This window comes from Capra hircus, chromosome 2 (genome assembly GCF_001704415.2).
Source record: "Capra hircus breed San Clemente chromosome 2, ASM170441v1, whole genome shotgun sequence".
Taxonomy (NCBI): domain Eukaryota; kingdom Metazoa; phylum Chordata; class Mammalia; order Artiodactyla; family Bovidae; genus Capra; species Capra hircus.
Window position 1 is genome coordinate 59,933,401 of NC_030809.1, and position 25,234 is coordinate 59,958,634.

Sequence of the window (25,234 nt, forward strand, 5' to 3'; positions counted from 1 at the left end):
GAAAAGTGAGAGAAGAGACATCACCATGTATACTCTTATTCCACATCATGTAATTAGTCTAAGGCCAGTCAAGGTAGCTCTATCACTTTTGACTGTGGTTGGGTTTAAAATTGAACAGACAACCTGCTGGTGAGGCAGCAGAAGAGTGGTTGGGAGAGGTTGGGGCTGAGAAGAGTTTCACTGCCCCAAGCTGTGGTTCTCAGACCCCAGCATATCAGAATCACATAGAGAGCTTGAAAAAATAGAGATTTCTGGGTCCTACTGCCAAAGTTTCTGATTCAGGTGGTATGGAATAAATATACATTTATTGTAGATTTAATCTATAATAAATCTACATAAATATACAGACAATCTACATTTTCTAATTTATTCCTTGGTGATGCTCATTATACTGTTATTCTGAGGAATGACAATTTGATGGCTTAAAACCAAGTCATGGTCCCTTTGTTTCCCAGAACACTGATGTATCTGGTCAACAAAATTTGGACAGCTTATTAGCTCCAGACTAATGCTGATACTGAGGATAGCATCATTTAACTGAATTCATCAGCCCTGGAGCCTGTCCTCCTTGAGAACTTACTTTTATTTAACTTATATGCAGAGAAACGCTGGTCCAGAAAAAGCACAAGCTGGAATCAAGATTGCCAGGAGAAATATCAATAACCTCAGACACTCAGATGACACCTTTATGGCAGAAAGTGAAGAGGAACTAAAATGCCTCTTGATGAAAGTGAAAGAGGAGAGTGAAAAAGTTAGCTTAAAGCTCAACATTCAGAAAAAGAAGATCATGGCATCAGGCCCCATCACTTCACAGCAAATAGATGGGAAAACAGTGGAAACAGTGTCAGACTTTATTTTTTTGGACTCCAAAATCACTGAAGATGATGATTGCAGCCATGAAATTAAAAGACACTTACTCCTTGGAAGAAAAGTTATGACCAACCTAGATAGCATATTCAAAAGCAGAGACATTACTTTGCCAACAAAGGTCCGTCTAGTCAACATGTATGGATGTGACAGTTGGACTATGAAGAAAGCTGAGTGTAGAAGAATTGATGCTTTTGAACTGTGGTGTTGGAGAAGACTCTTGCGAGTCCCTTGGACTACAAGGAGATCCAACCAGTCCATTCTGAAGGAGATCAACCCTGGGATTTCTTTGGAAGGAATGATGCTAAAGCTGAAACTCCAATATTTGGCCACCTCATGTGAAGTGTTGACTCATTGGAAAAGACTCAGATGTTGGGAGGGATTGGGGGCAGGAGGAGAAGGGGACAACAGAGGATGAGATGGCTGGATAGCATCACCGACTTGATGCACATGAGCTTGGGTGAACTCTGGGAGTTAGTGATGGATGGGGAGGCCTGGCGTGCTGCAATTCATGGGGTCGCAAAGAATCAAACTCGACTGAGCCACTGAACTGGACTGAACTGAACTGAAAGTAATATTTTATTTTTAATTCTTTAAAAAATGTGAAACAAAACACAGATATAGAAAAATATCACCCAGCAAATATTTAGCTTAAATGATTTCAGGGTGAATATCCTTGTAATTACCACAATGTTCAAGAAATAGCAGTACAGACACTTCTCAACTTCCATGTGCCTAGTTCAAGTAATTTAGCATTTTTTAATCTAGTGAATTTTTCACACTAGTGAGTTTCCTGTTACTTACACTCTCAGTTACCACAGAAATATATCCCAGGGATAATAACTAATTGCTCTGGATATATTTGTGGAAGAGATTTACTAGAAGCAAGTCCTTAGCAAAACAAATGATAAAAATTATTTTATAAAATATGGATTTTTATAAAAGAATGTATATTGATTAGAAAAATAAAACCCAGACATAATCAACTGACTACACAAATAAATACTATAAGTCAGATAAGTGTAGTTTGAAGCACTTGGAATGGACCGTAGGGAAGGGAGAACCACAGGATAAAGGGCATTTAAACTTGAATCTCAGAGAAGGCAATGGCACCCCACTCCAGTACTCTTGCCTGGAAAATCCCATGGACGGAGGAGCCTGGTAGGCTACAGTCCATGGGGTCGCTAAGAGTCGGACACGACTGAGCGACTTCCATTTCACTTTTCACTTTCATGCATTGGAGAAGGAAATGGCAACTCATTCCAGTGTTCTTGCCTGAAGAATCTCAGGGATGGGGGAGCCTGTGGGCTGCCGTCTATGGGTCTCACAGAGTTGGGCACAACTGAAGCAACTTAGCAGCAGCAGCAGCAAACTTGAATCTTACAGAAAGATGAATTGAACATTCATATCAACTATTGTACTTCCTTAGGGTTAGTTATGTGTCACCATTTTCAGCCCATATACTGGATTCAGTAATCCTTATCTCATTTTTATAAAATTTATTTATTTGTTTTTCTTAGCTCATCTTTTTAATACCATTTCCACAATGTCTTAGGTAAAAGCCATCTTCTAGAGGATATGAGTAAATGAATTGTTAAACAAAGCAAGAGTATCCATCAAACACTACACTATTAAAATGCAACTTCTTTCCACTTGGGTGTGACATTCATTGTCAATACAGTAGTACACTTCCCATCACTAGACAAATATGTCTTGAGTTTTCCAGCTTTTAATTTTACTACTATATCTTTAGGTTACAATGTTTTAAGAGCAGTAAACTGATGAATTGCAGAGCGTGTCACTTTGCAAATTATTAGCTTAGCAACATCAGATTGGTGATTCACTGACTAGCATATTAAAGGTTGCCTTGTAGAAATAACATCAAGTTGAAATTTCAAGAGCAAAATCAGTCACAGGAGCAAAATAAAGGGTGAATTGTGTGGTTTATGTATTACCTTTGTTGTGGAAAATACTGATGTTTAGAGTCATAGATGGAGAAGACAATGGCAACTCACTTCAGTACTCTTTTTTTTTTTTTTTTTTTTAAGTACTCTTGCTTGGGAAATCCCATGGACGGAGGAGCCCGGTAGGCTGCAAGTCCATGAGGTGAGTTGGAAATGACTGAGCGACTTCACTTTCACTTTTCACTTTCATGCATTGGAGAAGGAAATGGCAGTGTTCTTGCCTGGAGAATCCCAGGGACAGGGGAGCCTGGTGGGCTGCCATCTATGGGGTCACCCTGAGTCGGACACAACTGAAGTGACTCAGCAGCAGGAGTAGAGTCATAGAAGCATCATATCATTCGTGAGCAAAGGTATTCATAAGATTTCTCCTTTCCCGCTTAACATAATTTAATTTTGCAATGATCTTGCCTGAATAGAGAGAGGGTCATCACATTGTATTTGTCTACATTTGACACAAGGTCCCAAGGCTCCTATTAAATAGCAGAAGATTTCTATGCTGTGTTCTCAATGATCCATAGCTGTCCTCCTAAGAGAAGAGGCCTAGGGCATTATTTAAATATGTAGGTCAGGTTAGTTTTGCCCACAGGCATATTAGACAGTATGATTTTTCAGGGCCATGGAGTCTATGTCTCTCTTTCTTCCTTGATGCCTGAATATCCAGTCTGTGTGGTTAAAATACTGACAACCCTAGTTGAAATGCCAAAATTACCTGGAAGGATTGACTATTGTGTCAACAACACTTCTATTTAGATAAAGAGCTCAGATAAACATGAATAAAGACATTAGTGAACATGGGGTAGACAGATTCAGATGCAAGTCCTACTGACAATTAGCTGTATATCCTTAGGTCCTGACTTGACCTCTCTGAATCTCTTTCCTAATCTTTAATAACAATGCTAACCATCTTAGAGTACTGACATGATGATTAAAAAAAAAAAAAAAAGCTAACTTTTTTTTTTAGCATGATTCCCTATTTATAATGACTTAGCCAAACTTGATTAAGAATTGAAAGAGGGGTATTTTCCGGAATGGACCAGCAAAATGCATCTCAAATTCAAACATGTGATTGCAGCAGTTTTTAAAGCACAGGTTCTGATCCAGAAGTTTTGGAGCAGACTCTCAAATTCTTTATTTGCAACAAGCTCCCAGGTGATGCCCATGTTAATACGCAGAGTCCACATTTGGAGAAGAGAGTGTGCTTATATGGCAACAAAGGCAAGCATAGAACCTGATGTCTGCCATGCCTGGGGACAGTCAGGACAGGAGAAGAAAAAAGAAAAGGTGCTGAAAAGAAGGAGAGAGCTCTTCAAAGGGAAAAAATAGAATGCAGTGACACATTGCTGTACACCACACTGTCTTTTTGAACAGATCAGACCATATTCACATCACGTCTGGCTGAATCAATCCAGTTGGTAGACTAGTACTGTCTTTTGCAAGCAGGCATTGTAATGCTGCCAGTAAAATTGGGTCTCCAGGATTGTCACCTAGCTGTCTGGAACACGTCCCCAGACAGCTAGCATCATGCTAATTGTGAGGACCTTGATTCCTGAATTATTCCCAATTCACATCTCCTCAGGAGGGACCAGACACTGAAATGAAAATCAACATCCCAAAGACCTTCAGTGGTCCTTAGCTTTTTGCAACCCAAACACTGCCCAAGGGTGTTTGAAAGAACAAGGGTGTTCTTTGAAAGAAGAAATGTATATTGATTCTGTGCCAAAGGGAGGCAAGATTTTGAAGCCTCTCTATCCCTCCATGAGCCTAGGAACCTGAAAATGCTTTGACATTAAAAAAAAAAAAATCAAATTCTCCATGGCAACAAAATTGCCATGCCAGAAACACAATCTCAACTTACACAAGCAAGCATCTCAAACATACACTGAGTGAGGAAGAAGAACTAAAATTTCAAGTAGCGATTGATGAATGTGATTATTTGCAAATTTCTATTGGTGGTAGGGAGGAGGTAAAGATGGGAAAGAAAAATACAGACCTCTCCTCCCATGGGGCCAAAGATGTCTGTTCCTGTTTGTCTTCTAATCACATAGAGTGCTGTAAAAAATTCCCTTCTCTCTCAGGTGGGTCTAACTCACAGCCCCGCAGCTTCATGCTGTATCACCAGCTCCCACGTTTCCTGCTGACAGTAAGGGTTTCTCACAGCCCAGTCAACTTTAAGCCCAGATCAAAAAATTTCTTGCCACAAAACAAATCACAATGGACAAAATCAGATCCCTCCTAAGCCACAAGTGTATTGATTGACCTGGCAGCCTCCATTAATGGTGATCTGACCCCCACTTTAATGCCTTCTGTTATTTCTTTCAAAAGTAATTCTCTTTTTTGCTTGTTCTTTCTTTGTGTGTGGGTGAAATGTGAGGAGTGTATGAAAGTGAGAGAGCAAACATTCCATTTGGCCAATTTCTTCCTTAGATGAGATACCAGCACGAAGACTACTAGAGTGGGTATTAACCATCTATTCTCCCTCCTGGTCCAATGAGTTGCCCAGACCTCAGCAGCCACAGCAGTATCTAAGGTCAAAGACTGTTTCCATGGGTGTGTTTTCTAACAGAAAGGTGAGTTTGTCACCAACAGAACTCAGAATTGCTTTATTCACAGTCTGAGGGTACCTGTCAGCACACCTTTCCTATACTTTTCAACTTTTGAGTTGATCTCTGCTTCAGATGTGCCAGCTTTACCAGATGTGCCTCCTTTCTTCCTGGTGTAGGTCAGAGATGTACATGCTTGAGTTCTGAGCACACTGGAGGTGAAGTGGTCCTTCACTGCCTATGTTTAGTGTACGCCAAAGATGTATATGATTCCCAGGGGATGTGGCAGATTTAAATGGTGTCTGAGGACTTGCAAGGGGCTTATCTTTCTGAAATAGTTCCGCAATGAGGACACAGGAGATAGCCACTGGGCACATTCATTTCAGTGTGGGAATCTTAGCTCTATAAAAGTAAAAAATTTTACAATGTGAACTCATCTACTGCAGAAAACTAGCAAGTTACTTGACAAATATATAGAAGGCTGAATGAGATAGAGTAGAAGGAATTTGTGAAATTGGGATGAGTGAGTCAATGAATGAGTGAATGAAGTATATTGAAAGAAAATCTAAATCTTGGAAATCAAAAAAGAGTTACAATTTGCCCTTTCAACATTATCCTGGGGCAATTTTTAACATCTGCTCAAGGATTGCTTAATTCTCAAGGAGAATATACCTATCATTTGTTTTCACTATTCACTAACTTATTAGACCTCAGATATTATGAAAAGTGAAGTCGCTCAGTCTTGCCCAACTCTTTGCGGCCCTATGGACTGTAGCCCACCAGGCTCTCCCATCCATGGAATGTTCCAGGCAAGAGTACTGGAGTGGGTTGCCATTTCCTTCTCCAGGGGAGCTTTCTGACCCAGGGATTGAACCCAGGTCTCCCACATTACAGGCAGATGCTTTACCATCTGAGCCACCAGGGAAGCCCTAAATACTATGAAGTTGCATGTTAACTCATAAATGTTTGTCCAATAGAGAAGTATAACCCCATAATTTTTATTATCCTGAAAGACATCAACTAGTTTTGTATCCATCTAGAGTTTTTATTCTAGTATTCTTTTTGTTCCTTGTTGTACCATAACATTTTTTATCTATGAAATCAAGATAATAACAATATATCTACACAGAGAGTAATTGTGAGAATTAAGTTGATATGCCTTAATAATTTAGAACTGTGATGGCTCATGGTGAGTGCTAAGTATACTGTTGTGATTTTTAGCTGTGTGCTGGTAGACAAAAGCTGCTCACAGAAGGATTATGAACTAGGCACAGGATCCATCCATACCCAGAGGGACCAAACCTGATAATGGCAATACTAGTAGCTCAGTCATGTTCGATTCTTTGTGACTGTGGACTGTACCCCACCAGGCTTCTCTGTCCATGGAATTTTCCAGGCAAGAATACTAGAGTGGGTTGCCATTTTCTACTCCAGAGGATCTTCCTGACCCAGGGATCGAATTAATGTTTCTTGTGCTAAATAATTGCTGCTGCTGCTGCTAAGTCACTTCAGTCATGTCCAACTATGTGACCCCATAGACAGCCCACCAGGGGCAGCCCACCAGGATCCCCCATCCCTGAGATTCTCCAGGCAAGAACACTGGAGTGGGTTGCCATTTCCTTCTCCAATGCATGAAAGTGAAAAGTGAAAGGGAAGTCGCTCAGTCCTGTCCAACTCTTCGCGACCCCATGGACTGCAGCCTACCAGGCTCCTCTGTCCATAGGATTTTCCAGGCAAGAGTACTGGAGTGGGGTGCCATCACCTTCTCCGAAATAATTGCTAGTAGTAATCATTTAGCATCTGGCTGCAAATTTGCTGTTGAAAACACTATATGGAGAATTCAAATTGAAATCAAGATGTTCTTTGAAATTTCCTTGTTTTGATACATCCAACATTATCCTAGATTTCAAAACAGGTGGGACAGTTTGCTTTTTGGGGTATATTTGATGTCTTTTGTTTTCTAAAATAAAAAAAAAGTTTTAAAGGAAGACATGTAGAAAAAAGGGTTCATTAGACAGGGCTCTACTTCTAGGCCAGATGGCACAAAAATCTGTTTTTAGAAGGCAAATTATTACTTTATGGTAATATTTTTCAATGTAAGTTAAAAATTACAATTTTTTCAACTTTCTCAACTTTATTTTAGAAAATAAATGATAAAATCTTAATAACATTACCATAATAAGTTCTTTTTAATTATAATCATACTATGCTGCTTGTATTCTATGTATGTATTATACATATGTATGTATATGTACACATAATACTATAATACCCAGATATGCATACATGTATATGCATTGTATATTTATTCTATTGCATATGGATTGTGTATACATGCACACATATACGTATATGTACACACTAGTTTTATATATGTATAAAACTAACCACGCGTATATCTACCTTTATATATATATGACTCTATGTATTATATCCAATCAAATGTGTTAAATCTCCTTATATATGCTACAATATACATATGTGTGTATAAAATGCACACAATACATCAATTATATCATGCATATAAATATATAGGACTTTGCAGGTGGCACAGTCCTGATAAGAATATGTCTGCCAATGCAGAAGGCAAAAGAGACACTAGCTCAATTCATGGGAGGAAGATCCCCTGGAATAAGAAATGGCAACCCACTACAGTTTTCTTGCCTGGAAAATTCCATGGACAGAGGAACCTGGTGGGCTACAGTCCATGGAGTCGCAAAGAATTGGACACTACTGAGCACATGCATACAAACACATAGATATATAAATATGTATATGACAGAATAATAAAAGTAATATTATTACTAACCACAAATGTTAGCTATTCATTATATGATAATTTGTGCTATCCATGTATACTCTTTTTGAGTAGGGTTTGTGTCTATTTTTATCAGCTATGTGCAAGAGTTTTAGCACAGAACCTGGCACATAGTAGGTATTCAATAAATATTAATAAGAAGATATGTTATTCACAAATTCATTCAGTGTAGCAACCTTCAACTCTTGTTGCATTTTAGAATCACTTGGAAAGCTTGTATTTATTTTATTTATCAATATTTGTTCTTGGGTCCCATCCCAGACTATTCAAAATATCTGGGAGGTGGGACTCAGCATTTCTGCTTATGAAGCTCTATTGGTTGCTCAGCTGGTAAAGAATCTACCTGCAATGCAGGAGACCCTGGTTTGATTCCTGGGTCAGGAAGATCCCTGGATAAGGGATAGTCTACCTACTTTAGTATTCTTGGGCTTCCCTGACTCAGATGGTAAAGAATATGCCTACAATGCAGGATACCTGGGTTCGATCCCTCGGTTGGGAAGATCTCCTGGAGGAGGGCATGGCAACCCACTCCAGTATTCTGGCCTGGAGAATCCCCATGGACAGAGGAGCCTGGTGGGCTACAGTCCATGGGGTTGAGAAGAATTGGACATGATTGAGCAACTAAGCACATAGGTTATTCAGATATCCAGCCGTGAATGAGAACTAGTAAGTTACTATCTCCTTGGTCTGTGTTTAACTTCCGCTAAGGGTAACAGTTAGCATGGTGAATGAAGGGAAGCTGTCAGCCCTGGGAGCTGTGCTGGATGGTGGCTTCTAGACCATTGTATCCCAACTATCTGACTGTATCTCCTACATGGTGTTCCTGATTCAGACTCTACCTGGGAGAAGAAGAAAAAGTCAATTCCCTGTCTGCCTATGCTTGTGCTAGCCTTGGGCTCAGATACCCAGATTCCTCTGTAAGTAGGATAATGATAATATACTGAAGCAGAGACATGTGTGTTCTCTCAATATTTGTTCATAAGGGTGGGTGAGTTGAGGGAGCTGACCTATTACCAGACTCACAGCTTCCCCAGAAACTCCCTAGAAGCTACTGAGGCCATCATGTCCTTCTGCCACTGCACAATTGAGTGGGACTAAGATCAAATCTGGTTCAGGATGCCCTGTAGGAGAGCCTGTCTTAAAATCTGCCAGATATCCCCAGGTGGTCCAGTGGATAAGAATCCACCCTCCAGTGCAGGGGACTCGAGTTCTATCCCTAGTTTGGGAAGATTCCACATGCCTTGGCGCAACTAAAGCCATGTGGCACAACTACTGAGCCTGGATGTCCTAGAGCCCATGCTCTGCAACAACAGAAGCCACTACAATGAGAAGCTTGGGAACTGCAACTAGAGAAAGCCCACACACAGCAGTGAAGATTCAGTGCAGTTAAAGATAAATAAATAAATAAAACTTGCCAACCTGTGTCTCTTACTGAAATGATAAGTGAACCTCCCAGTCCCAGTCTCTCACTACCCTGCAGTGAAAAGGAACTTTTGACTATGTGAGTCTGTTCTCTGTGTGCACATGAGGCTTTAAGGCAGGTATTACTGGTTCACTTTACAGATAAAAGAAATTGGGTTGAGAGCAGGTAAGTGACTTGCAGTTGCTCACAGAACCTGTAAGCAAATACCATCTTCAGCATTTGAACTCTGGCAGATTAGTTCCCAAACCCCTTTTTTTTTCTTTCTAATACACCCCTCTTTAACCTGTGTTAATAAATCAATTTGCTAGTGTTGTGGTTAGGAGCAAAACTGTGGATTCAGATGACTTAAATTGAAGTACATACATTTTCCCTTCTTAATCTCATGATTTTAATACCTTATGCAACTTCTCTGAGCCTCAGAAAACCTACCTGAAGGTAAAAGGTAATAATGCTTACCTTGCAGTATCTTTGAGGAGATTAAATACTGTAATATAGGTGAAATGTTTCATAAAATCTTTGGCACAGAGACTTCGTGAAAAGGCATTGTTAGCACAAAATTGTTATCAATATTTTCTTCCTGTCTTTGATTGGCTATTCTTTTCCCTTTAGAATAACATTCTTAAGCTCCTTTCTCAACAAACATAGAATTCACTAAGTTTTAAATTATTGATCCCATTATCCCCAGAATATTTGTGATGTGTAGTATGAAACAAATGATAAATATATAAATAAAAATGACAAATCAAACTCACTGAGTGGAAATTCAAAACTAGAAATTAGGGACTTCCCTGGTGGTCTCTTTGCCAACTGGGCAGCCCCCAACAACACTAGTGGTACAGTAGTTAAGAATTCACCTGTCAATTCATGGGACACAGGTTCAATTCCTATTTGGGGAAATAAAATCCTACAGGCCACAGGAAAACTGAGCCCAAGCTCTGCAACTATTGAGCTCATATGTTCTAGAGGCTTTGTTCCTCTACTAGAGAAGCCCACACACTGCAGTGAGAGAAAACTTGTGCACTGCAATGAAGACCCAGCACAGCTGGAAAAATAAAATTTAAAAAGCTGGCCTCTTTAAAAACTCAGAAATTGATGTGCTAGCAAATTAAATCATTCTTTGTTTCATAAAAACAATATCAATATCATGACAATGAATTAGGACTTAACTCCCAAATATAAAGATGGATCAACTTTGGAAAACTTACTAATGTGATTGACCTCGTATATAAATGGGAAAATACAGTCAAGGTCAATTAACATGAATTCTACTAGACCAGTGTACCTCTTAGAAAAAGACTTTAGTGAGTTCACTAGATGTGTAAATAAATAAATATCATGAGATATTTAAAACTTTTGGAAATTAAAAAATTCCACTACAGAACTATATATATAGTAAATATAATTTAACTATATCTCTCTAGATATTCATCACCATACTTGTTAAAGGTATTTCATATAACATTAGTTAAAAGTATCTGCTCTTTCTTTGCTCATATATTGTAAGAATACACAGTCAACTTTTAACCATAGCTGTCTCTGGAGGGTCACATTACGTATTTTTGAACTTAAAAGCTTTCATTTAATACTGTTTTTTATATTTAAAACTATAAACAGTTATTTTATTGTAAAAATTAAAACTACTGAAGAAAAAATCTTGATTGATTTCATTCTTGCTATGATAAAATGCTATAATAATAATATATTTGATAGTTATTTATGTTGATGAATGAAATATAAAATAAAGCAAACTAAAAATTTTTTCACAAAAGCCTCTTATGATAAATAAAGAAAAATAAGGAGGATTTAGGGGAACACTAACCAGTATACTTTGAATATGTATTATGTGCTGGGAAGCATGGTTTTGTTCCACTTTAACCTCTCTCTACCCATTCTTCTCTTGAACACTGCCCTTGGACATGATTCCAGCACATTGAGAGGTCTGTGTGCTTATCCAGCACTTGCCTTTAGAGTTTGCCACCTACTCACCGACTCTTCGGTTGAGCTGAGCCGGGCTCTGCATACCAGTGAGGTCTGAGGAACTGGAAAAAGCCATTGGAGAGAGCAAGGATGCTAATGGGTCATCACAGTTGTCTAAAACAAAAGAGGAGAGAGAGAAAAAAATTCATTAGCAAGAAGTATTTCATTAAGAGAGGACTCAAGGAATTAACCACCACTACTTATGAGCTACCTGCTCTGAACAAGGCTGGTACTCATTGTTTCCATGTGGTATTTCATCTCCTCACAAAAACCTTGAAAAGACTAAGGTTAAATCTCTTTCATAGTTGGGGAAACTCAAGTTCAGACATGTTTCGTAGTTTGTCCAAGGTCTGAAATCTAGAAAATAGTGTGGCCAAAATTTTTGCCCAGATTTGTCTAACTCAGAATCCAACTATCACTTCATTTCTTTAATCAGCCACTTGAGCGAAGTCTCAAGTTATGGCTAGTGAGCTTCTTTTATAAAGGGGAGACTATTTAAAATAGGGAACACTGTTTACTCTCACATCTTCAGTTTCTAAAGACTCTTGTAATAGTGTTATTCAGAGGGACGTAATAATTTAGATTGTCTCACTCCCAGTTGCATGAAAGTCTTTGGAAAATGAGTTGCTAATTTTAATAATTCATATCTATTCTATGAAATAATAGAGAATAGCCCTCAACCTTGTACAATCTTGAATCTGACAATTCCTTCAATAGCTACCTTCCAGTCTTCCCTAAATGTGGTAGATAGTCTTTCTAAGTCTTTGATCCTGCTCAGATGGGGCCCATGGACAGAGATGTGGTCTTGACAATATAGATATTCTCCTCTGATCGCCCTGACTATTCAATCCCATGTACGGGACTCTGCTCTTCACCAGCATATTGGCCATCTAAAGAGTTAGTTTTTAGGGGCTTCCAAGATGGTGCTAGTGGTAAAGAACCTGCCTGCCACTGCAGGAGATGTAAGAGACAGGGTTTGACTCCTGGATCAGAAAGATCCCCTGGAGGAGGAAACGGTAACCCACTCCAGTATTCTTGCCTGGAGGTTCTGCATGGACAGAGGAGCCTGGTGGGCTACAGTCCATGGCCTGCCAGAGTTGGACATGACTGAAGTGACTTAGCACACAAAGAGTTTGCAATCATTCATTCATTTGCATTCACCAACAGGTAAGATATTCTTTGTGGGATCTTAGCGAATAATCTGCCATATAATAGGCTTTCAATAAAGGTTTATGCAAACAATGATATAAGTGAGTAACGGAAGGAATGAAGAAAGGAAGAAATCAATCAATCAATCCCCAGAACAGTACCAACACTCTTACCACTTTTTTGTACAATTGATCTTAAAGAATGCTGCAAAATGAGTCCATGAAATCTAGATATACCTCAGTCAAAACAAGTTTGAAACATGTTATTTAGTTTGAAGGTCAATTTCATAGTATCAAAGGCTCTCGGGAAGAACTGAGATGACATTTTTTAAAGAAAATGTACATACGATTACGAGGTTGCTTGTTTACCCAGCAAATTCTTAGAGAGCAGTATTTCATCTAATTGCACGAAAATTAATGAGAAACATAAGGACTGAATTTTTATTTGTTCAATGTGTTAAAAAAAAATCAACTGGCAAATTATATTTTAAGTTTTTCCCAAACAAAAATGTTTGAAAAATATTTTGAGGTATTTGACAAACACAAAATAGAGCCAGAATCTAACTGAAGAGTAATAACACTAAAATCCGAGCTAAGAGCACCTCTGCAGTTATGGTCATTCTGCAAACAGAAAGCATAACTCAGGGGTCATCTTACTGCAGGCTAAGATGCAGGTGAGGGGGATGCATGCACCCCTCCAACACACTTGTCTGGAAACATGAATCTGCTACTGTATTTAATGTTAAGAAACAATTTGAACGTAATGGAAATATTTTATTTGCTTATGCTGGTTTTATCATCAGGAAACCAATGAATGCCAAAGCTTGAGCCCAACTGAACCTGAGCCCCAGAGGAATATGCCATACACATGCACACACGAGCGCACACACACACACACACACACATGAAACTCCGCAAAGCATTTCTCTTCGCAGCTATGCTATGAATCTTACCCACAACAAGAGTTACAGCTACCCTCTAATTTCAGATAACATCCCTCCACTCCATCTGGACATGACTGAGTGGCTAACACACACATAACCCTTCCAAATAACTCACAACCCTTCTAACACCCCCTTCTGATGCAAACTGAAAGGTGATAAAGTGAAAGGAGAAGTCGCTCTTTGTGACCCCAAGGACTGTAGCCTACCAGGCTCTTCCATCCATGGGATTTTCCAGGTGAGAGTACTGGAGTGGGCTGCCATTTTCTTCTCCAGAGGATCTTCCCAACACAGGGATCGAGCCCAGGTCTCCTGCACTGTAGGCAGACGCTTTACCATCTGAGCCACCAGGGAAGTCTGAAGCAAACTGAAGAATTTTCCAAAGCCAAGAGCCATATTTATTAGGGCTTCCTGGTGGCTCAGACAGTAAAGAATCTGCCTGCAATGCAGGAGATCTGGGTTCGACCCCTGGGTTGGGAATGTCCCCTGGAAAAGAGAATGGCTACATACTCTAGTATTCTTGCCTGGAGAATTCCATGAACGGGGAGCCTGGAGAGTCTAGTCCGTGAGACTCTGATGCTGGGGAGGATTGAGGGCATAAGGAAAAGGGGGTGACAGAGTCTGAGATGGTTGGATAGTGTCATCGACTCAATAGACATGAGTTTGAGCAAACTTTGGAAAATAGTGAAGGACAGGGAAGCTTGGTGTGCTGCATTCCATGTGGTCACAAAGGGACATGACTTGGCAACTGAACAACAACTTTTTATTCTAGTATTTATGCATTCCTTAAACATATAACATGTGTAAAACACTTTTACCATTGTTTTCAATATTTCTAAATTGATGGATACTGGATTTACAATGTGGTGTTTATTTCTGCTGTACAGCAAAGTGATTCAGTTGTACATATGCATATAGGTTATTTTTTATATTCTTTTTCATTATAGTTTATTGTACAGTAGGATCTTGCTGTTAGTGCTAACATTTTTATTAGGTCTTTTATGTTTTTTTTTTTTTTTTCATGTGTCACTGATGACATTTTTGAGTATTGTGCTTCCTAATCCCACTTTTTCCCTAAGTGAAGTGATCTAATCTAAACTGAAGTAATCTAATCATTTCAGTGTAATTCAGCCCAATAAATATTTATAGGGTCCCACATTATGCTTGACCTTAAATAGGCATTGGAGATACATTTGAGTAAAACTGAATCTCAGACTTCAAGAAGCTCAGAGACCGCTTAGACATATGAGGACTTAAACACATTCAATAAATGGATGAGACAGTTGAGGAGAATTTCATCATTACACCCAAGTCAGTTTCATGGGTACCTGATGGCTTGGACATCCCGGTGAGTGGTCTTTCTCATTTCCTCCACCCCTGTGCAGTGAGTGCCCTTTTCCACCAGGTCTTGGGAGAAGCATTCATCCCCACTGGCCTCCTGACACCAGCGACTATTTCTCCATGGCCCAGTTCCTTTTCTGAAATGTCCCTTCCTTGTATCTCCATTTGTGGGGGTCAGTATTTCCACTTTGAAAATTGGTAAACCCATTGGAAACAATCTGTGTTAATAGAAAGGCCCAGAGGAGATTCATCAGGACATATTCTCTCTTGGACCCAGGACATTGTAGTGGCTTTTAGAGAACGAGACTAAGCTATTGCTCTCCTATCTCTGAAAGTGATAAGAATGGGAAAGTTTCCCATCATAAAGGAAGAAAGACCTTCCCTCTCAGGCCAATAAGTACTTCCCTTTTTCTTCTTTATATAAAATGAACAGACTTGACAACTCACCTAAACTGAGAATAGACCAAGACTCAAATTGGTAATCAAATTACCTTTTGTCATTAGGAATTAAGAATTTGTTTATATAAGCATTCTCAATCCAGCAATGTGCTTTATTTTTAGACCTGTCCTAAACAGGGGAAGGGTTTCCTCAGTGGCTCAGATGGTAAAGAATCTGCCTGCAATGCACGAGACCCAGGTTCAATTCCTGGGTCAGGAAGATCCCCTGGAGAAGGGAATGGCTACCCACTCTAGTATTCTTGCTTGGAGAATTCCATTAACAGAGGAGACTGGTGATGGACTACAGTCCATGGGTCTCAAAGAGTCAGACACAACTGAATGACTAGCGCACACACAAACACAAACAGGAAAAACAATACAGCATAAAAGAGGACTGCACAGTTGACACTTAAAATAACATGGGTTGAATAGTATGGGTCCACTTATACCAGATTTTTTTCAGAGAGAAGTATACTTTTTTATTTTTTTTTTTTTGAGTTTTAAAATTTAATATATATTTTCTAAAAAAATAATTATTTTTTATTGGAGTGTATCTGATTCACAATGTTGTTCTAATTTCAGGCTTACACCAAAGTGAGTCAGTTATACATACACATGTACCATTTTCCAAATTCTTTTCCCATTTAGATTATTAGAGGCTTTTTTAATTTTTTTCCAATAAATATGAAATACAGTGCTAAAGTCCATGGTTGGTTGAAAACACAGATGCAGAATCTGATTTTCCCAATGTGTTGAGAGTACTCAGCCCTCAGCCCATATTCTTCAAGAGTGAACTGTAATTAATTTTTTAAAAATTCCGTGTTTGGGACCACCTGGTATTGCGGACAGTGTCAGGATGACTAAGGCTGCACGCTTCCCATTCTAGACTGGTTTATTCTCTTGCCTTGGTGACTCCAGAAAATATATTCCAATTCAATGAGCCCACAAAATCGACTCATCTCTGCCTCATCTAGCCACAGAATCACTTTACAGATGGAACGAGAAGAGATGGAGAAAGTTCCCTTTAAAAGATAAAGCACAGAATGAGCCTGGGAAACAGTATATTAATTGTGCATAATATCTGCTTCCAATCCAGAGCAACCATTTTCAACAATTTTATTCCTGAGAATCTCATGTCTATGTTAGAAAACCTACACAAGAATTGATGTCACGAAAAGCTCTTTGCACTAAAGGTTTGTGGTCAACCTGATGAGAAGAAGGAAAGGAAGTAGAAGGGAGAGAAGGGTTGAAAACAGCATTGCACCAGGCAGTCCTTCCCTTCTGCGGATTGGCAGCCTTCCTGGGACTGGGCCGATCGCAGTAAACACATGGCAGGGAAGGAAAGACACAAAGCACCATCTGTTTCACCATCCCTTCAGGCTTTAAATAAGCAGACCCATGTTGTTGAATTTTAGGCACCAGTAATGTCTCAGCCTTCTGACAGTGTGTTTGCATGCTAAATCCATCAGTCAGTACTTCCGAAAGTGTGGTGGATGTTTATCTGTATTTACAGGAAGAGAGAGGAAAGGGTGAAGAAATTTGAGGAGGGAGAGACATGTTCGAAATGTAGGAAAAACATAAGGCGGGACTAAAAGTCAGGTTTCCTGTGGAACACGGAAACTGAGAGACACCATGACTAGTTTTCTCGAAATGAACCATGCTTCACAGATCCATTGGCATAGTAGAATATTTTCAAAATATTCCCTGAAAAAGACCATTCAAAGATGTGCTGCAAAAATCAGGGGAAATTAAAACCCTAGTGGAAATGCAAACTTCTATTCACATTTTTGGAGCCTCTCTGGTGGTTCAGCGGTAAAAAACCTGCTGGTCAATGCATGAGACATGGGTTCAGCCTCTGGGTCAGGAAGATCCCTTGGAGAAGGAAATGACAACCCACTCCAGGATTCTTGCCTGGGAAAACCCATGGACAGAGGAGCCTGAAGGGCTTCAATCCATGGAGTCACAAAAGAGTTGGACACAGTTTAAAGACAGAATACCAACAATTCACATTTCTATTCTCCAGTTTTCTTCAACAGATAACTTTATGGTTGTCTTGTTTTCTTTTCCACTATAAAGGCCACCTTGAAATGCAACTCAAGCCTAGGCAGATAAAAATCCGTAAGTATAAATGTGACCGTTCGCATTATAACATCCAGCTCTTCCCATCAATGGGTGTTGGATGCTCTTAGTCCTGTTTGCAAATGATGTAGCCCTTCATTCACAAACTGAGATGACGTTTAAACCAGACGGAACTTCTGAAAATAAGGAATTCAAGTCCTTAAATTACAAATGAAGACCTCAGGGTGTAGAAGATGACAGTCCTGCTTAGGACTGGTCAGTTAATTAATGGGCTGGTCTGGGCAGAAATTCAGGTTTGCTCAACCCCAGATGGTGACCACTAGGTCAGAATTATGCCACCTGTGCATAAGTCTAGTAACGATTAGTTATATCATTCTTCATCGCATTTGTTTTAACAAATGATTTATTTTATGCTAAAGGAAGGGTATAGTTTCATTTCCTGGATAACAGAAAATTTTTGAAAAATAGTGCATAACTTTCATAAGAATTTGCATTTCTTCTCATTTTTGCTTGCCTTCTTTACTTCTTTGACACTCCACCAAAAGAGGGGAGGAAAACCCACAAAGGGAGAATAAGTGAAAGAAATGTATCTGTTTCCTTATTAATATTTGTAGACATATTCATGGGAAGTATTTTCTTTGATATTTTTAATCGGAATAAGTGGGGATAGTTTTTCTCTCAATATACAGTATGTGTAAATATTAAAGGTCTTCTTTGACATTAATTACAAGGTAAAGGCACAAAAGAGAATTCTGAATAAATATGATATTTACACAGCTTCTGAGAAATTATCATTGACTCTTTAAGATGGTTCTACTTAAATAACGTTTTTGTTTCCAATGTATATTTTAATTCATTATTATTAAAATACCAATAGAGTTACAGATGGTAACTGAAGTTAAATTGTGAGCATCGCCTTGATTACTAGAGTAAATTGTCTGTATATGGGGATTTGGCGCTTAAGGGATTCACTGTATTTATAGGTGAGATAAAATTCCTCTTAGCATTACGCACTTAATGGCCCACTTTGTTTAAAAGACATAAAGCAGGCGTTTTGTGTAATGCCTACAATGAGGCTTAGAAGTGTCAATTCATGCTTTTAGCTTCATTTGTTTTCTTACCTTGTTACCTATAATTTCACTTAGCAAACAACACAAATAAATACTATAATATTACTCTTGACTCTGACCCTATCCCCATTTTCCACAGTGAAATCCTAAAAGATAAATTACTCTAAAATGCACAGACCAAGAAACATGGCTCTCTGAAATGAACCATGAAAGGAAGGTCAAACCTTCTCTGTCCTGACATCCATCTCCACCATAAGGCAGTGCTACTTGCCATTTGATTATCTGCTGGATACACATGGTTGTGCTCTTTGCCGTGGGAGGACAGAATTAAGTCAAGGACATAGACCCTAAGTTCAAGAAGCCAAGCATGTACTTTGGGTTGAAAGACAATCCATTAATTTGTATAAAGCTCCTAATCTGTATGATCAATTACATGCAGGAGACCTTTTGCTTGGGATCCAGGAATCCTGGGTCCTCTTTTCCCTTCATTGTGAATTGCTCTCTTCTTTATGTGTTTCAGATTCCTCCACTGCAAACAGCAGAGGTAACTGTTCATTTGTTCAATCAACAGACTTTAACTGGGCACATTCTAGGTGTCAGAGTTTCTGTCAGGCTTTCAAGATAGCAAAAGCAATTTTAACCAATTCCTCTACCATAGTAGAGATGGACACACTCCTCACTGCTTCACAGTGGTGACTGGTAATGGATAGGGGTGTAGATAGACAGGGCATCACAAAGGGGTCTGGTCCTGTCCAGGGATTAACAAGATGGCTCTGAAACTTTTTGTTGGCTTTAAAAGTCATCTATTTAAGATTTTAGGAAAGAGGTTTAGAGGTACTGACCTTCACTTATAAGTTGCTTGCTAGGAATTTGTCATAATCAAACCCACTAAGACAATAACAGTCCTTTGACCACCTGACACAAAGAGCCAACTCATTAGAAAAAGCCCTGATGCTGGGAAAAACTGAAGGCAGGAGAAGGGGAAAAGAGAGGATGAGATGACTGGATGGCCTCACTGCCTCAATGGACATGGGTTTTGAGCAAACTCCGGGAGATGGTGAAGGACAGGGAAGCCTGGCATGCTGCAGTCCATGGGGTCACAAAGAGTCAGACACAACTGAGTGACTGAACAACAACAAGACAAGAACAAGGAAGCATCAGTTCAGTTCAGTTTAGCCACTCAGTCGTGTCCGACTCTTTGCGACCCCATGAATCGCAGCACGTGAGGCCTCCTTGTCCATCACCAACTCCCGGAGTTCACTCAGACTCGCGTCCAAGGAAGCATAGAACAGCCATAATTCTGTCCGACCTCTGGGGCAGCCCCCCTTTCTAGGTGGCCAACAGTCACTGTGGTACAGCCAGGGGTAGACATCATTCATTCTGGATGGGTCAGCAACCTACAAGTTTCTCTGTTCTTTTCACACTCCATTCAGTGTCCAAACTGAACATGACTGAAGTCTGTGTGATTCTATATACATTGTCTGTCTGAGCATTTGATTCCCATCGCTAAAATGACGGCAGAAATGCATCAAAGACTGTCAAGGGCCAGTCTCCTAGTTGATTGTCTTATGTGAGTTTAGCTCTTTCCTCCTTGGTTTTTTTTAAGAACAACTGTACACGAACATCCCATAATTAGCCCAAACACAATGGCTCCAAAATATACTTGCCCAGCAATAAGTTCATCTTACCCAGCAATAAGTTCATCTCTAGCATTTTTCTAGCAGAAATAGAGTCCAATTGTAGAGAACAAACTTACGGTTACCAAACAGGAAAGACAGAGTGGGATAAATTGAGAAATTGGGACTGACATAAATATACTACTATATTTAAAATGTGCTTCCCTTGTGGCTCAGCTAGTAAAGAATCTGCCTGCAAAGCAGGAGACCTGGGTTTGATCCCTGGGTTGGGAAGATTCCCTGGAGAAGGGAAAGGCTACCCACGCAGTATTCTGGCCCGAACAATTCCATGGATTGTATGCATCTTGATGAGAGTGAAAGAGGAGAGTGAAAAAGCTGGCTTAAAATCAACATTCAAAAAACTAAGATCATGGCATCCGGTCCCATCACTTCACAGCAAATAGATGAGGAAATGATGGAAACAGTGACAAACTTTATTTTGGGGGGCTCCAAAATCACTGGAGATGGTGACTGCAGCGATGAAATTTAAATACACTTGCTCCTTGGAAGAAAAATTATGACCAACCTAGACAGCATATTAAAAAGCAGACATTACTTTGCCAACAAAGGTCCATCTAGTCAAGGCTATGGTTTTTCCAGTAGTCATGTATGGATGAGAGAGTTCAACTATAAAGAAAGCTGAGTGCCGAAGAATTAACACTTTTGAACTGTGGTCTTGGAGAAGACTCTTGAGAGTCTCTTGGACTGCAAGGAGATCAAACCAGTCCATCCTAAAGGAGATCAGTCCTGAGTGTTCATTGGCGGGACTGATGTTGAAGCTGAAACTCCAATACTTTGGCCACCTGATGTGAAGAGCTAACTCATTTGAAAAGACCCTGATGCTGGGAAAGATTGAAGGCAGGAGGAGAAGGAGATGACAGAGGATGAGATGGTTGGATGGCATCACTGACTCAATGGAGATTAGTTTGAGCAAACTCCAGGAGTTGGTGATGAACAGTGAAGGCTGGTGTGCTGCAATCCATGGGATAGCAGAGATTCGGACATGACTGAGCGACTGAACTGAACTGAACTGATGTATAAAATATATAAAATAGATAACTAATGAGAACTTACTATATATCATAGGGAACTCTATTTGATGCTCTCTGGTGACCTAAATGGAGGGAAATCTAAAACAAGAGGATATATGTATACACATGGCTAATTTACTTTGCTGTACAATAGAAACTAACACAACATTGTAAAGCAACTACACTCCAATAAAAGTCAGCAAAAAACACAGATCAAATGGAAAAATATATACATACTTACCTAAATATTTTTCCTCTCTGATTACTTCCTTTTCCCTACTGCCACTTATTTATTTTTTTATTCTCAGGTTAGGAATAGCATGTTCACACTTGATTGCTTTGCTTTATTTTTTTTTATTATTACTTTTCTATTCTTAAATTTAATTTATCAGTGACTTGATCTAATTAAAAATGTTTCTTAAGCTCCTTAGATAGAAGCTGTATGATATACTACTCATATGTAAACTATAAAGTGTCATTTTGAGCAAGGATTTTTTTTAAATTATAGTACTTAACATCAGGGACTATGTAAATTTCCCATAAATCTTTGTTTAGAGAAAAAGTGAAAGTTATAAATCCTATTTTTGTTGCCATTGCTTATAAAGATCTCTCAGATATATATTCACTTTACTTTTTTCCCCCATTCCCACTACTTGATCCTAACCCATGCTTTTAAATATCATGCTATGATTTTATAAGTCTGTTGAATTTACACTGGGCTCTACTCTCAATGGTGGCTCAGATGGTAAAGCATCTGCCTATAATGTGGGAGACCCAGGTTCAATCCCTGGATTGGGAAGATCTCCTGGAGAAGAAAATGGCAACCCACACCCATATTCTTGCCTGGAAAATTCCATGGATGGTGGAGCCTTGTAAGCTACAGTCCATGGGTTGCAAAGAGTTGGACATGACTGAGAAACTTCACTTCATTCATTTCACTTCTACTCTCACTGAACCATTCTTTCTAATATACTGTTTTCAACGTATTTTCTTCAACAAGATGTATTAGGCAGGCCAGCCTTCAATTTTTCAGAAGTAGCATATGAAATGAAAGAACAAAGAAGGAATCATTAACACAAAACAGGTCCAAACTGAGCCTAAGGTAGTGCCACTGATGCAACTGGTGGGGGGGGGGGGGATGGGAGGAGGGAGAGTGCTCACAGATGTCAAAGAGTCAGAGGGTAACATCCAAGGAGTAGGGGTCAGGCATATGGAGCTTATTTTTGGGATAAGCTTTGGTCAGGGGACCATATCCTCCAAAAGAATCACTTAAGATTGTCAAATTCAAATATGCTAAACCTACTAAATCTTTAGATTATGAATTGTCCTTCTTAACTGAATTATCTAGAAGTTGTAAAGTCTTTGCTGGGTAGAAAAGGTAAAATTAATAATGAAAAAGCTTAGAGATTTCTGAAATATGAGAAGCTGAGATTGGTGGCTAGATTACTTGAGAAAGTTTTAAAAGAGACTGATAAAATAAAAGGAAATCTTTGAGGAAATAAAATTTTATCTATTTAGAAACTTCTTAAATTCAACTTTGTTTCTATATACTCCTGTACTGCTCTTCCCATTGCCATCCACCAATATTCCATGCAATAAACAGACAAACAAAAACACACACACAACATATACCATTATAAAGTAGTGCCAACTCAGAGTTTTGGGGGTTTTTAAACAAAGCTAAATACATGAACCAATGGGATGTATATAATAATATCATTGGCGAAATGGGAAAAAAATAAGATTAAAAGTTTTAAAAATTACAAGAAAATATATTCTTACTTAGCACATTGTTCAAGTGATTATGCATAGGATTTTAAAATGAAGGAAAGGCAACAAGTTGAGAATTTCATAAAGATAGTGCTTCCATCAATTCATTGCTAATCAGAGTTGAAAATCTCTTTCCTTGGCTGAGTCTTTCTCAGTGGATATCTGTTCTTTTTTCAATATGATGGAGCTAAACTCCCAATAGGTAATTAGTATCCTGTATTGAATGGTTCAAAATTACACTGAAAACCCTGGTTATTCAAGAAACCACAATCTTCACATGCAGCTTGATCAACCCATAAACATTCCTCCTAGTCTCTAATGGGTCTAGGCATAGTGTCCCTAAAGGAAACACTACAAACTGTGTGTCACCAATCTATTCATTAGAATTTAGGAAAAATGCTTGATTGAAAAGATAGGGCTTGAGTTGGGGAATCGCCAGCTGGCTGATATCACAACCACATGAGGGTCAATGCCAACCATTTATGAGTGGATGTGATAAACATGCAACGATAATATGAACAAATATTGATTCTTACTGGTCTTTGTAGTTGAGAAAATGATGCCAGGTCAGGGACAGCAACAGTGGTACTTCAAGATCATAACCGAGCTGTGTGTGTGTATGTGTGTGTGTGTGTGTGTATGTGTGTTTGTGTGTGTTCTGAACTAGTTGGAGACTGCAGTATATTTGGAAATAGGCAGACATTGGATTCCAGCCCAGTTTGAATTCAGATTCTAACTCTGCAGCTTGCTAATTATATGCCCTTTGGGAACTTATTTAATCTCAGTCTTCTGTATGTATAATGGGGATCATAACTATATCCAGGCTTGTTATGAGAACAAAAAGAGACAATTCATGTTAAATATTTAACCCATGGCACATAACTGGATACACATTATTTCCCTCTATTTTATATCCTTTATTCTTCCTTAGATTCAATTTCATCAACTCCAGTCATTGCTTAATAAAAGATCTTTCTTATACCCTCTATTATATGTTTTTGACTTTGTCCATCCGGCTGGTTTTAACACTGTGTTTCATCAGCTTTTCAGGGTACCTAGTATGATTCTGCACCAGGAGCTATCCTGTTTATGCACTACTAGACTCCAAGATCAAACACAGTGCACTTTCTAAGTTTTATGCAGATTTTTAATTGGATGCATTTAATAGTTCTTAAGCACAATGTGCCAGGCATTATGCTATCTGGTCCATAAACTAATGAGTCTATGGTGAACAGGAAGCACACCGCTTACATAACATTATGAGGGATGAGGCTATAGAAAATACTTGCATTTCTTTCTGTACTTATAGTTTATTTATTGAAAAACTTGCGACACACTAAGCAGGGCCCTCTGTGTTTTTCTGTTTGGATTTTAAGCTTAAAAAGCTTAGACGCACTGCTTTGGGTGAGACAGTCACATCAATTTGTATTTTAGGAAGTTGGTGTACACATGTGCACATCTGGGGTGAGGATAGGGTAGGAGAATGAGGGTAAAACCCTGCTGACATGAAGACCCAATCAAACCCTATAATAAAGAAGAAAGTAAAAAGGCCTGAAGTGAAAAACTGGAATTTGAGATAAGGAGAAGGTATGACAATTTGGTTACCTAGGAATCATCAATGCCTGTTGATTTGAAACGCAGGTAAAACTGAAGGATCATGTCAAGATTTCTGGTTTTAATGAATCTGTCTCTATTGTTATCCCAGAGACTTGGGAAGTTGAGAAATCAATTTCTAAAATTAACACATTTAAATCAAATGAAAGAGATGATGAATGAATCATAGATCAAAATGATTTCCAAATGATACATAGACTTCTCACCTTTCTTTTAGATAAATATAATGAGTAGTATCAGGGAGTACTATATATATATCTCAGATGGCAAGTATAAGATGTTATAAAGAGATGCATTTTTAAAATATTCTTTTCCACTGTGTTTATCACAAGATATTAAAAATAGTTCCCTGTGTTATACAGCCGGACCTTGTATTTTATCCACTCCCTATATAATACTTTGCATCTGCTAATCTCAAATTCCCAATCCACCCCACCCCCACCCCACTCCCTCTTGACAGTTACAGATCTGTGCTTTAGGTCTGCAAATATATTTCTGTTTCATGAATAAGTTCATTTAGGTTATATTTTAAGTTCC

At 38.9% G+C, this 25,234-nt stretch overlaps 1 protein-coding gene across 1 annotated transcript in view; it reads right to left on the reverse strand.

The window, feature by feature from the left end:
- Positions 1 to 25,234, reverse strand: part of CNTNAP5 (contactin associated protein like 5) — a 1,089,942-nt gene that overhangs the window by 843,725 nt on the left and 220,983 nt on the right. The window contains exon 2 of the mRNA XM_018061606.1: positions 11,599 to 11,703. Coding sequence (XP_017917095.1) covers positions 11,599 to 11,703 — 105 coding nt within the window. The remainder of the gene's footprint in view (positions 1 to 11,598; positions 11,704 to 25,234) is intronic.